Below are 13,912 nucleotides of genomic sequence, written 5' to 3' on the forward strand. Positions count from 1 at the left end.
GGGCAGCAGATACGTAGGCAGTAGAGTGGGCAGCAGCTACATAGAAGTAGAGTGGGCAGCAGCTACGTAGACATTAGAGTCGGCAGCAGCTACATAGACAGTAGAGTGGGCAGCAGCTACGTAGGCAGTAGAGTGGGCAGCAGCTACATAGGCAGTAGAGTGGGCAGCAGCTACGTAGACAGTAGAGTGGGCAGCAGCTAAATAGGCAGTAGAGTGGGCAGCAGCTACGTAGGCAGTAGAGTGGGCAGCAGCTACGTAGACAGTAGAGTGGGCAGCAGCTACGTAGACAGTAGAGTGGGCAGCAGCTACGTAGACAGTAGAGTGGGCAGCAGCTACATAGACAGTAGAGTGGGCAGCAGCTACATAGACAGTAGAGTGGGCAGCAGTTACGTAGACAGTAGAGTGGGCAGCAGCTACATAGACAGTAGAGTGGGCAGCAGCTACGTAGACATTAAATTCGGCAGCAGCTAAATAGACAGTAGAGTGGGCAGCAGCTACGTAGACATTAGAGTGGGCTGCAGCTACATAGACAGTAGAGTGGGCAGCAGCTACGTAGACAGTAGAGTGGGCAGCAGCTACATAGGCAGTAGAGTGGGCAGCAGCTACATAGGCAGTAGAGTGGGCAGCAGCTACATAGACAGTAGAGTGGGCAGCAGCTACGTAGGCAGTAGAGTGGGCAGCAGCTACATAGGCAGTAGAGTGGGCAGCAGCTACGTAGACAGTAGAGTGGGCAGCAGCTACATAGACAGTAGAGTGGGCAGCAGCTACGTAGGCAGTAGAGTGGGCAGCAGCTAAATAGGCAGTAGAGTGGGCAGCAGCTACGTAGACAGTAGAGTGGGCAGCAGCTACGTAGACAGTAGAGTGGGCAGCAGCTACATAGACAGCAGAGTGGGCAGCAGCTACGTAGACAGTAGAGTGGGCAGCAGCTACGTAGACAGTAGAGTGGGCAGCAGCTACATAGACAGTAGAGTGGGCAGCAGCTACATAGACAGTAGAGTGGGCAGCAGCTACGTAGACAGTAGAGTGGGCAGCAGCTACGTAGACAATAGAGTGGGCAGCAGCTACGTAGGCAGTAGAGTGGGCAGCAGCTACGTAGGCAGTAGAGTGGGCAGCAGCTACGTAGGCAGTAGAGTGGGCAGCAGCTACATAGGCAGTAGAGTGGGCAGCAGCTACGTAGACAGTAGAGTGGGCAGCAGCTACGTAGACAATAGAGTGGGCAGCAGCTACGTAGGCAGTAGAGTGGGCAGCAGCTAAATAGACAGTAGAGTGGGCCGCAGCTACGTAGGCAGCAGAGTGGGCAGCAGCTACGTAGACAGTAGAGTGGGCAGCAGCTACATAGGCAGTAGAGTGGGCAGCAGCTACATAGACTGTAGAGTGGGCAGCAGCTACGTAAACAGTAGAGTGGGCAGCAGCTACATAGACAGTAGAGTGGGCAGCAGCTACGTAGACAGTAGAGTGGGCAGCAGCTACATAGACAGTAGAGTGGGCAGCAGCTACGTAGACAGTAGAGTGGGCAGCAGCTACATAGACAGTAGAGTGGGCAGCAGTTACATAGACAGTAGAGTGGGCAGCATCTAAATAGGCAGTGGAGTGGGCAGCAGCTACGTAGACTGTAGAGTGTCCAGCAGCTACGTAAACAGTAGAGTGGGCAGCAGCTACGTAGACAGTAGAGTGGGCAGCAGCTACATAGACAGTAGAGTGGGCAGCAGCTACGTTTACAGTAGAGTCGGCAGCAGCTACGTAAACAGTAGAGTGGGCAGCAGCTACGTAGACAGTAGAGTGGGCAGCAGCTACAAAGACAGTCGAGTGGGCAGCAGCTACGTAGACAGTAGAGTGGGCAGCAGCTAGGTAGACAGTAGAGTGGGCAGCAGCTACGTAGACAGTAGAGTGGGCAGCAGCTACGTAGACAGTAGAGTGGGCAGCAGCTACATAGACAGTAGAGTGGGCAGCAGCTACGTAGACAGTAGAGTGGGCAGCAGCTACATAGACTGTAGAGTGGGCAGCAGCTAGGTAGACAGTAGAGTGGGCAGCAGCTATGTAGACGGTAGATTGGGCAGCAGCTACGTAGACAGTAGAGTGGGCAACAGCTACGTAGACAGTAGAGTGGGCAGCAGCTACGTAGACAGTAGAGTGGGCAGCAGCTAGGTAGACAGTAGAGTGGGCAGCAGCTACGTAGGCAGTAGAGTGGGCAGCAGCTACGTAGGCAGTAGAGTGGGCAGCAGCTACGTAGGCAGTAGAGTGGGCAGCAGCTACGTAGGCAGTAGAGTGGGCAGCAGCTACGTAGACAGTAGAGTGGGCAGCAGCTACGTAGGCAGTAGAGTGGGCAGCAGCTACGTAGGCAGTAGAGTGGGCAGCAGCTACGTAGGCAGTAGAGTGGGCAGCAGTTACGTAGGCAGTAGAGTGGGCAGCAGCTACGTAAACAGTAGAGTGGGCAGCAGCTACGTAGACAGTAGAGTGGGCAGCAGCTACGTAGACAGTAGAGTGGGCAGCAGCTACGTAGACAGTAGAGTGGGCAGCAGCTACGTAGACAGTAGAGTGGGCAGCAGCTACGTAGACAGTAGAGTGGGCAGCAGCTACTTAGACAGTAGAGTGGGCAGCAGCTACGTAGACAGTAGAGTGGGCAGCAGCTACGTAGACAGTAGAGTGGGCAGCAGCTACGTAGACAGTAGAGTGGGCAGCAGCTACGTAGACAGTAGAGTGGGCAGCAGCTACGTAGACAGTAGAGTGGGCAGCAGCTACGTAGACAGTAGAGTGGGCAGCAGCTACGTAGACAGTAGAGTGGGCAGCAGCTACGTAGACAGTAGAGTGGGCAGCAGCTACGTAGACAGTGGAGTGGGCAGCAGCTACGTAGACAGTAGAGTGGGCAGCAGCTACGTAGACAGTAGAGTGGGCAGCAGCTACATAGACAGTACACAGCCACCCTGAATCACATGCAGCCACCCTGAATCACATGCAGCAACCCTGAATCACATGCAGCAACCCTGAATCACATGCAGCCACTCTGAATCACATGCAGCCACTCTGAATCACATGCAGCCACTCTGAATCACATGCAGCCACTCTGAATCACATGCAGCCACTCTGAATCACATGCAGCCACTCTGAATCACATGCAGCCACTCTGAATCACATGCAGCCACTCTGAATCACATGCAGCCACTCTGAATCACATGCAGCCACTCTGAATCACATGCAGCCACTCTGAATCACATGCAGCCACTCTGAATCACATGCAGCCACTCTGAATCACATGCAGCCACTCTGAATCACATGCAGCCACTCTGAATCACATGCAGCCACTCTGAATCACATGCAGCCACTCTGAATCACATGCAGCCACTCTGAATCACATGCAGCCACTCTGAATCACATGCAGCCACTCTGAATCACATGCAGCCACTCTGAATCACATGCAGCCACTCTGAATCACATGCAGCCACTCTGAATCACATGCAGCCACTCTGAATCACATGCAGCCACTCTGAATCACATGCAGCCACTCTGAATCACATGCAGCCACTCTGAATCACATGCAGCCCCTCTGAATCACATGCAGCCACTCTGAATCACATGCAGCCACTCTGAATCACATATAGTTATTAACTCCCGTCTCTCTGCTCCCCGTCCCAGCTGGACGACAGGTGAATGGAACGTGTGCTCTGTGTCGTGTGGCGGCGGCTCCCAGGTCCGCAATGTGCAGTGTGTCTCCCATGATGCATCAGGGCCCCGTGTGGTGGAGGACGCCGTCTGTGCAGCCTACGCCCTCGTCCCGCCCACCCTGCAGACCTGCAACATGCAGCGATGTGTCTCGTGGAGGGCCTCTGTCTGGAGTGTGGTAGGTACTGCAGACAGAAGAGAGAGAGGGGTAGACCTGAGTGTGGTAGGTACTGCAGACAGAAGAGAGAGAGAGGGGTAGACCTGAGTGTGGTAGGTACTGCAGACAGAAGAGAGAGAGAGGGGTAGACCTGAGTGTGGTAGGTACTGCAGACAGAAGAGGGAGAGAGGGGTAGACCTGAGTGTGGTAGGTACTGCAGACAGAAGAGAGAGAGAGGGGTAGACCTGAGTGTGGTAGGTACTGCAGACAGAAGAGAGAGGGGTAGACCTGAGCGTGGTAGGTACTGCAGACAGAAGAGAGAGAGGGGTAGACCTGAGTGTGGTAGGTACTGCAGACAGAAGAGAGAGGGGTAGACCTGAGTGTGGTAGGTACTGCAGACAGAAGAGGGGTAGACCTGAGTGTGGTAGGTACTGCAGACAGAAGAGGGGTAGACCTGAGTGTGGTAGGTACTGCAGACAGAAGAGGGGTAGACCTGAGCGTGGTAGGTACTGCAGACAGAAGAGGGGTAGACCTGAGTGTGGTAGGTACTGCAGACAGAAGAGGGGTAGACCTGAGTGTGGTAGGTACTGCAGACAGAAGAGGGGTAGACCTGAGTGTGGTAGGTACTGCAGACAGAAGAGGGGTAGACCTGAGCGTGGTAGGTACTGCAGACAGAAGAGGGGTAGACCTGAGTGTGGTAGGTACTGCAGACAGAAGAGGGGTAGACCTGAGTGTGGTAGGTACTGCAGACAGAAGAGAGAGAGGGGTAGACCTGAGGGTGGTCGGTACTGCAGACAGAAGAGGGGTAGACCTGAGTGTGGTAGGTACTGCAGACAGGAGAGAGAGAGAGGGGTAGACCTGAGTGTGGTAGGTACTGCAGACAGAAGAGAGAGAGAGGGGTAGACCTGAGTGTGGTAGGTACTGCAGACAGAAGAGAGAGAGAGGGGTAGACCTGAGTGTGGTAGGTACTGCAGACAGAAGAGAGAGAGAGGGGTAGACCTGAGTGTGGTAGGTACTGCAGACAGAAGAGAGAGGGGTAGACCTGAGTGTGGTAGGTACTGCAGTCAGAAGAGAGAGAGAGGGGTAGACCTGAGTGTGGTAGGTACTGCAGACAGAAGAGGGGTAGACCTGAGTGTGGTAGGTACTGCAGACAGAAGAGAGGTAGACCTGAGTGTGGTAGGTACTGCAGACAGGAGAGGGGTAGACCTGAGTGTGGTAGGTACTGCAGACAGAAGAGGGGTAGACCTGAGTGTGGTAGGTACTGCAGACAGGAGAGGGGTAGACCTGAGTGTGGTAGGTACTGCAGACAGAAGAGGGGTAGACCTGAGTGTGGTAGGTACTGCAGACAGGAGAGGGGTAGACCTGAGTGTGGTAGGTACTGCAGACAGAAGAGAGGTAGACCTGAGTGTGGTAGGTACTGCAGACAGAAGAGAGGTAGACCTGAGTGTGGTAGGTACTGCAGACAGGAGAGGGGTAGACCTGAGTGTGGTAGGTACTGCAGACAGAAGAGGGGTAGACCTGAGTGTGGTAGGTACTGCAGACAGGAGAGGGGTAGACCTGAGTGTGGTAGGTACTGCAGACAGGAGAGGGGTAGACCTGAGTGTGGTAGGCACAGCATTCATAACAGCGGTAGACCTGAGGTGCCAACTCTCCTTCCCCTTGGCCCTAACCCAGCGTTGCCCAAAATCGGTTTTGGTTTTTGCCCTAACACTACACAGCTGATTAAAAGAATCAAAGCTTGATGAAGAGTTGATTATTTGAATCAGCTGTCTAGTGGTAAGGCAAAAACAACGAAATGTGCACCCTTCGGGGACCCCAGGACCGAGTTTGGGAAACGCTGCCCCAACCTTTTTGATGTTTGTAGATTTGTAAGGTGGAAGCTCCACCACTACACTCCAACGTGTCACGTCAGATGGCATCACTCCGACACAACGCTCGACGCTCAACCGATCTGTCTTGTACGACGTGGAATTTAGATTCTGCTCATCCGCATAACGCTAGTTCCTAATTCTGAAAATCACTCCGCTCTCGGGCAGCTATGACGATGGTTACTATGGAAAATCTCGTGCTAGTAGCCTGGTGCAAGGTTATTGGACTGGTCAAACCGTAGCTAGCTAGTTGGCCAGCTTGTTGCTGAAGGTGTAAGGCGCCAAAGTTGTGGGACTGTTCTCAGAAATCAGCACTTATCTGACACTGTATGTTGTGTTCTCTGCAGTGCTCAGTTTTACTAGCTACACTGTATGTTGTGCTCTCTGCAGTGCTCAGTGACATGTGGGACAGGGGATCAGTCTGACTGTGGTGTGTTACTCTACAGTGTTCAGTAACATGTGGGACAGGGGATCAGTCCAGAGAGGTGATGTGTGTCGGAGCAGCATCAGTCCAGTTAGCAGACACCTCCTGCACCGCCTCACTCCGCCCTGTAGCCACCCAGCCCTGCTCCATGCCAGCGTGCCTACTGGCTGTCAGCTGGCACGTTGGAGACTGGGGACTGGTGAGTGGCACAGACAGACACATACACACACACACACACACACACACACACACACACACACGCACACGCACACGCACACGCACACGCACACGCACGCACACGCACACGCACACACACGCACACACACACACACTGTAGGAGTAATTGACATATGTAGGTAGATATCACACACACACACACACACTCACACTCACACTCACACTCACACTCACACTCATTCACTCACTCGCACACTCACTTACTCACTCACTCAAATGAACACTCTCCTCCTCTCCACTTCTCCTCTCCTCCCTCCTCCTCCTCTCCTCCTATCCTCCTCCTCTCTCCTCCTCCTCCTCTCCTCCTCTCCTCCTCCTCTCTCCTCCTCTCCTCCTCTCCTCCTTTCCACCTCTTCTCCTCTCCACCTCTCCTCCTCCTCTCTCCTCCACCTCTCCCCCTCTCTCCTCCTCTCTCCTCCTCCTCTCCTCCTCTCCTCCTCCTCTCTCCTCCACCTCTCCTCCTCTCTCCTCCTCCTCTCCTCCTCTCCTCTCCTCCTTTCTCCTACTTCCTCTCTCGTCTCCAGTGCTCTAAAAGCTGTGAGTCAGGTCTGCGTGAGCGCCAGGTGATGTGTTCTGACAGAGAGAGGAACCTGTACCCAGTGGAACGCTGTAACTCCAACCCCAAACCCCTCACAGTGGAGACCTGCAACACACAGCCCTGCTACAGCCCACAGGGTGAGACATGGTGTGTGTGTGTGTGTGTGTGTGTGTGTGTGTGTGTGTGTGTGTGTGTGTGTGTGTGTGTGCGTGTGGGCGTGTGGGCGTGTGTGTGCTGATTGTCGTCGAAATAGACATGAATCACAACCATATAATCTACAGAACACATCTGTATTTCCGCGTCTCTTCTTGTTGTCCAGAGGTCCCCGGTGTGTATGTATATAATCTCAGCTATAAATATAACTGTCTCTCTCCTGTTGTTGTCCAGTTGTCCCCAGTATGCAGGATCCCAGAGGACAAGGCAACACACAGCACGGCTTCATTCCTTACGTCCCAGATCACGCTACAGGTTTGTTCCTGACTCCATCTATCTTTCCAAGGCAACTTGCCCTTGACTTTCATACAGGTACACAATATATATACAAAAGTATGTGGACACCCATTCAAATGAGTGGATTCTGCTATTTCAGCCACACCTGTTGCAGAATGTAAAATCGAGAACACTGCCATGCAATCTCCATAGACAAACGTTTGCAGTAGAATGGCCTTACTGAAGAAGAGCTAGGTGACTTTCGAACGAAGGCCCCGTCATAGGATGCCACCTTTCCAACAAGTCAGTTCGTAAAACTTCTGCACTTCTAGAGCTGCCCAGGTTAACTGTAAGTGCTGTTATTATGAAGTGGAAACGTCTAGGAGCAACAACGGCTCAACCGTGAAGTGGTAGGCCCAAACAAGCTCACAGAACGGGACCGCCGAATGCTGAAACACTTAGGGCGTAGACATCGTCTGTCCTCGGTTGCAACACTCACTACCGAGTTCCAAACTGCCTCTGGAAGCAACGTCAGCACAATAACTGTTTGTCTGGAGCTTCATGAAATGGGTTTCCTTGGCCGAGCAGCCGCACACAAGCATAAGATCACCATGTGCAATGCCAAGCGTCGGCTGGAGTGGTGTAAAGCTCACCCCCATTGGATTCTGGAGCAGTGGAAATTCGTTCTCTGTGTTGATGAATCATGATTCACCATCTGGCAGTCTGACGGACAAATCTGGGTTTGGCAGATGCCAGGAGAACGCTACCTGCCCCAATTCATAGTGCCAACTGTAAAGTTTGGTGGAGGAGGAATAATGTCCTGTGGCTGTTATTCGTCATTTGGGCTAGGCCCCTTAGTTCTAGTGAAGGGAAATCTTAACGCTACAGCATACAATTACATTCTAGATGATTCTGTGCTTCCAACTTTGTGGCAACAGTTTTGGGAAGACCATTTCCTGTTTCAGCATGACAATTCCCCCGTGCACAAAGCAAGGTTCTTACAGAAATGGTTAGTCAAGATCTGTGTGGAAGAACTTGACTGGCCTGAACAGAGCCCTGACCTCAACCCCATCGAACACCTTTGGGATGAATTGGAATGCCGACTGCGATCCAGGCCTAATCGCCCGACGTCAGTGTCTGACCTCACTAGTGCTCTTGTGGCTGAATGGAAGCAAGTCCCCCACAGCAATGTTCCAACATCTAGTGGAAAGTCTTCCCAGAAGAGTGGAGGCTGTTAAAGCAGTAATGTTCCAACATCTAGTGGAAAGCCTTCCCAGAAGAGTGGAGGCTGTTATAGCAGCAATGTTCCAACATCTAGTTGAAAGCCTTCCCAGAAGAGTAGAGGCTGTTATAGCAGCAATGTTCCAACATCTGCTGGAAAGCCTTCCCAGAAGAGTGGAGGCTGTTATAGCAGCAATGTTCCAACATCTAGTGGAAAGCCTTCCCAGAAGAGTGGAGGCTGTTATAGCAGCAATGTTCCAACATCTAGTGGAAAGCCTTCCCAGAAGAGTGGAGGCTGTAATAGCAGCAATGTTCACCCATCTAGTGGAAAGCCTTCCCTGAAGAGTGGAGGCTGTTATAGCAGCAATGTTTCAACATCTAGTGGAAAGCCTTCCCAGAAGAGTGGAGGCTGTTATAGCAGCAATGTTCCAACATCTAGTGGAAAGCCTTCCCTGAAGAGTGGAGGCTGTTATAGCAGCAATGTTCCAACATCTAGTGGAAAGCCTTCCCAGAAGAGTGGAGGCTGTTATAGCAGCAATGTTCCAACATCTAGTGGAAAGCCTTCCCAGAAGAGTGGAGGCTGTTATAGCAGCAATGTTCCAACATCTAGTGGAAAGTCTTCCCTGAAGAGTGGAGGCTGTTATAGCAGCAATGTTCCAACATCTAGTGGAAAGCCTTCCCAGAAGAGTGGAGGCTGTAATAGCAGCAATGTTCACCCATCTAGTGGAAAACCTTCCCTGAAGAGTGGAGGCTGTTATAGCAGCAATGTTCCAACATCTAGTGGAAAGCCTTCCCAGAAGAGTGGAGGCTGTTATAGCAGCAATGTTCCAACATCTAGTGGAAAGCCTTCCCAGAAGAGTGGAGGCTGTTACGGCAGCAATGTTCCAACATCTAGTGGAAAGCCTTCCCAGAAGAGTGGAGGCTGTAATAGCAGCAATGTTCACCCATCTAGTGGAAAACCTTCCCTGAAGAGTGGAGGCTGTTATAGCAGCAATGTTCCAACATCTAGTGGAAAACCTTCCCAGAAGAGTGAAGGCTGTCATAGCAGCAAAGGGGGAACCAACTCCATATTAATGCCCATGATTTTGGAGTGAGATGTTGGACGAGCAGGTGTCCACATACTTTTGTTCATGTCGTATACCTTGTGATATCCCAGGTCTTGATTCTTCCATTCATTCCTTTAACATGTTATTTTATCAAAAGCGTTGTAGGCTAACACATGTCGGTGGTTATGTACTGTGACTACCAGTCTCGGCTGTCCCATTTACTCTACTCTGCTCACCTAAACCACTCTATACTCTGGTGCTAGTGTCCTGTCCAGGGAATGACCTTGTACATCAAACTGCCTCACGCTATATGATCAGGAGAGGCTCCTGCCCTATGGGCCGTTCTAACTGCTTCACGCTACAGAATCAGGAGAGGCTCCTGCCCTATGGGCCGTTCTGGCTGCCTCACACTACAGAATCAGGAGAGGCTCCTGCCCTATGGGCCGTTCTGGCTGCCTCACACTACAGAATCAGGAGAGGCTCCTGCCCTATGGGCCGTTCTGGCTGCCTCACACTACAGAATCAGGAGAGGCTCCTGCCCTATGGGCCGTTCTGACTGCCTCACACTACAGAATCAGGAGAGGCTCCTGCCCTATGGGCCGTTCTGGCTGCCTCACACTACAGAATCAGGAGATGCTCCTGCCCTATGGGCCGTTCTAACTGCCTCACACTACAGAATCAGGAGAGGCTCCTCCCTATGGGCCGTTCCAACTGCCTCACACTATAGAATCAGGAGAGGCTCCTGCCCTATGGGCCGTTCTGGCTGCCTCACACTACAGAATCAGGAGAGGCTCCTGCCCTATGGGCCGTTCTGGCTGCCTCACGCTACAGAATCAGAAGAGGCTCCTGCCCTATGGGCCGTTCTGGCTGCCTCACACTACAGAATCAGGAGAGGCTCCTGCCCTATGGGCCGTTCTGGCTGCCTCACACTACAGAACCAGGAGAGGCTCCTGCCCTATGGGCCGTTCTGGCTGCCTCACACTACAGAATCAGGAGAGGCTCCTGCCCTATGGGCCGTTCTAACTGCCTCACACTACAGAATCAGGAGAGGCTCCTGCCCTATGGGCCGTTCTGGGTGCCTCACACTACAGAATCAGGAGAGGCTCCTGCCCTATGGGCCGTTCTGGCTGCCTCACACTACAGAATCAGGAGAGGCTCCTGCCCTATGGGCCGTTCTGGCTGCCTCACACTACAGAATCAGGAGAGGCTCCTGCCCTATGGGCCGTTCTGGCTGCCTCACACTACAGAACCAGGAGAGGCTCCTGCCCTATGGGCCGTTCTGGCTGCCTCACACTACAGAATCAGGAGAGGCTCCTGCCCTATGGGCCGTTCTAACTGCCTCACACTACAGAATCAGAAGAGGCTCCTGCCCTATGGGCCGTTCTGGCTGCCTCACACTACAGAATCAGGAGAGGCTCCTGCCCTATGGGCCGTTCTGGCTGCCTCACACTACAGAATCAGGAGAGGCTCCTGCCCTATGGGCCGTTCTGGCTGCCTCACACTACAGAATCAGGTGAGGCTCCTGCCCTATGGGCCGTTCTGGCTCAGTTTGCTTGTCCAAGGCTGACTTCCTTCCTTTACTCTGCTGGTTCTTTCCCTCTCCCCCCTGTCACTGTGTCTCCAACAGACCTGCCCCCCTACCCCCCTGTCCCTCTCCTCCAGCCCCCCCCGTCCTAATTATCCTGTTCTGATTGACATGTTTTCGGGGGTCCGTAGGATTGGACAGTCTGATTAAAATATTTGGAGGCACTGGAGTGTGTGAGTGAGCGCTGGCCTGGACAGTGACTCTGTCTGTCCTGTTCTGCCTGAACTTGTGTGCGTGTGTGGTCTACCTGGTGGTGGTGCAGATGGGCAGGCTGGATGGAGCTGTGGTGTCTGTCCTACTGTGGTGTCTGTCCTACTGTGGTGTGTCCTACTGTGGTGTCTGTCCTACTGTGGTGTCTGTCCTACTGTGGTGTCTGTCCTACTGTGGTGTATGTCCTAGTCCTACTGTGGTGTCTGTCCTACTGTGGTGTCTGTCCTACTGTGGTGTATGTCCTACTGTAGTGTCTGTTCTACTGTGGTGTATGTCCTACTGTGGTGTCTGTCCTACTGTGGTGTCTGTCCTACTGTGGTGTCTGTTCTACTGTGGTGTGTGTCCTACTGTGGTGTGTGTCCTACTGTGGTGTCTGTCCTACTGTGGTGTCTGTCCTACTGTGGTGTCTGTCCTACTGTGGTGTCTGTCCTACTGTGGTGTGTGTCCTACTGTAGTGTCTGTCCTACTGTGGTGTGTGTCCTACTGTAGTGTCTGTCCTACTGTGGTGTGTGTCCTACTGTGGTGTCTGTCCTACTGTGGTGTGTGTCCTACTGTGGTGTGTGTCCTACTGTGGTGTCTGTCCTACTGTGGTGTCTGTCCTACTGTGGTGTATGTCCTAGTCCTACTGTGGTGTCTGTCCTACTGTGGTGTGTGTCCTACTGTGGTGTCTGTCCTACTGTGGTGTGTGTCCTACATTGGTGTCTGTCCTACTGTGGTGTGTGTCCTACTGTGGTGTCTGTCCTACTGTGGTGTCTGTCCTACTGTGGTGTGTGTACTACTGTGTGTCTGTCCTACTGTGGTGTCTGTCCTACTGTGGTGTGTCCTACTGTGGTGTCTGTCCTACTGTGGTGTCTGTCCTACTGTGGTGTCTGTCCTACTGTGGTGTCTGTCCTACTGTGGTGTATGTCCTAGTCCTACTGTGGTGTCTGTCCTACTGTGGTGTGTGTCCTACTGTGGTGTGTGTCCTACTGTGGTGTCTGTCCTACTGTGGTGTCTGTCCTACTGTGGTGTCTGTCCTACTGTGGTGTCTGTCCTACTGTGGTGTGTGTCCTACTGTGGTGTCTGTCCTACTGTGGTGTCTGTCCTACTGTGGGTCTGTCCTAGTCCTACTGTGGTGTCTGTCCTACTGTGGTGTCTGTCCTACTGTGGTGTCTGTCCTACTGTGGTGTCTGTCCTACTGTGGTGTCTGTCCTACTGTGGTGTGTGTCCTACTGTGGTGTCTGTTCTACTGTGGTGTATGTCCTACTGTGGTGTCTGTCCTACTGTGGTGTGTGTCCTACTGTGGTGTCTGTCCTACTGTGGTGTCTGTCCTACTGTGGTGTGTGTCCTACTGTGGTGTGTGTCCTACTGTGGTGTCTGTCCTACTGTGGTGTGTGTCCTACTGTAGTGTCTGTCCTACTGTGGTGTGTGTCCTACTGTAGTGTCTGTCCTACTGTGGTGTGTGTCCTACTGTGGTGTCTGTCCTACTGTGGTGTGTGTCCTACTGTGGTGTGTGTCCTACTGTGGTGTCTGTCCTACTGTGGTGTCTGTCCTACTGTGGTGTCTGTCCTACTGTGGTGTATGTCCTAGTCCTACTGTGGTGTCTGTCCTACTGTGGTGTGTGTCCTACTGTGGTGTCTGTCCTACTGTGGTGTGTGTCCTACATTGGTGTCTGTCCTACTGTGGTGTGTGTCCTACTGTGGTGTCTGTCCTACTGTGGTGTCTGTCCTACTGTGGTGTGTGTACTACTGTGTGTCTGTCCTACTGTGGTGTCTGTCCTACTGTGGTGTGTGTCCTACTGTGGTGTCTGTCCTACTGTGGTGTGTGTCCTACTGTGGTGTCTGTCCTACTGTGGTGTATGTCCTAGTCCTACTGTGGTGTCTGTCCTACTGTGGTGTGTGTCCTACTGTGGTGTCTGTCCTACTGTGGTGTCTGTCCTACTGTGGTGTCTGTCCTACTGTGGTGTCTGTCCTACTGTGGTGTCTGTCCTACTGTGGTGTGTGTCCTACTGTGGTGTCTGTCCTACTGTGGTGTCTGTCCTACTGTGGGTCTGTCCTAGTCCTACTGTGGTGTCTGTCCTACTGTGGTGTCTGTCCTACTGTGGTGTATGTCCTACTGTGGTGTCTGTCCTACTGTGGTGTCTGTCCTACTGTGGTGTCTGTTCTACTGTGGTGTATGTCCTACTGTGGTGTCTGTCCTACTGTGGTGTGTGTCCTACTGTGGTGTCTGTCCTACTGTGGTGTCTGTCCTACTGTGGTGTGTGTCCTACTGTGGTGTGTGTCCTACTGTAGTGTCTGTCCTACTGTGGTGTGTGTCCTACTGTAGTGTCTGTCCTACTGTGGTGTGTGTCCTACTGTGGTGTCTGTCCTAGTCCTACTGTGGTGTGTGTCCTACTGTGGTGTGTGTCCTACTGTGGTGTCTGTCCTAGTCCTACTGTGGTGTGTGTCCTACTGTGGTGTCTGTCCTACTGTGGTGTCTGTCCTACTGTGGTGTCTGTCCTACTGTGGTGTCTGTCCTACTGTGGTGTCTGTCCTACTGTGGTGTATGTCCTAGTCCTACTG

The 13,912-nt window shown here is 52.7% G+C and overlaps 1 protein-coding gene across 1 annotated transcript in view; it reads left to right on the forward strand.

Moving 5' to 3' along the window:
* Positions 1-13,912, forward strand: part of LOC129811267 (papilin-like) — a 116,748-nt gene that overhangs the window by 64,108 nt on the left and 38,728 nt on the right. The window contains exons 12-15 of the mRNA XM_055862439.1: positions 3,631-3,835; positions 6,129-6,305; positions 6,868-7,018; positions 7,269-7,349. Of these exons, the coding sequence (XP_055718414.1) occupies positions 3,631-3,835; positions 6,129-6,305; positions 6,868-7,018; positions 7,269-7,349 (614 nt within the window). The remainder of the gene's footprint in view (positions 1-3,630; positions 3,836-6,128; positions 6,306-6,867; positions 7,019-7,268; positions 7,350-13,912) is intronic.

Source organism: Salvelinus fontinalis, chromosome 15, assembly GCF_029448725.1.
Source record: "Salvelinus fontinalis isolate EN_2023a chromosome 15, ASM2944872v1, whole genome shotgun sequence".
NCBI classification, from domain to species: domain Eukaryota; kingdom Metazoa; phylum Chordata; class Actinopteri; order Salmoniformes; family Salmonidae; genus Salvelinus; species Salvelinus fontinalis.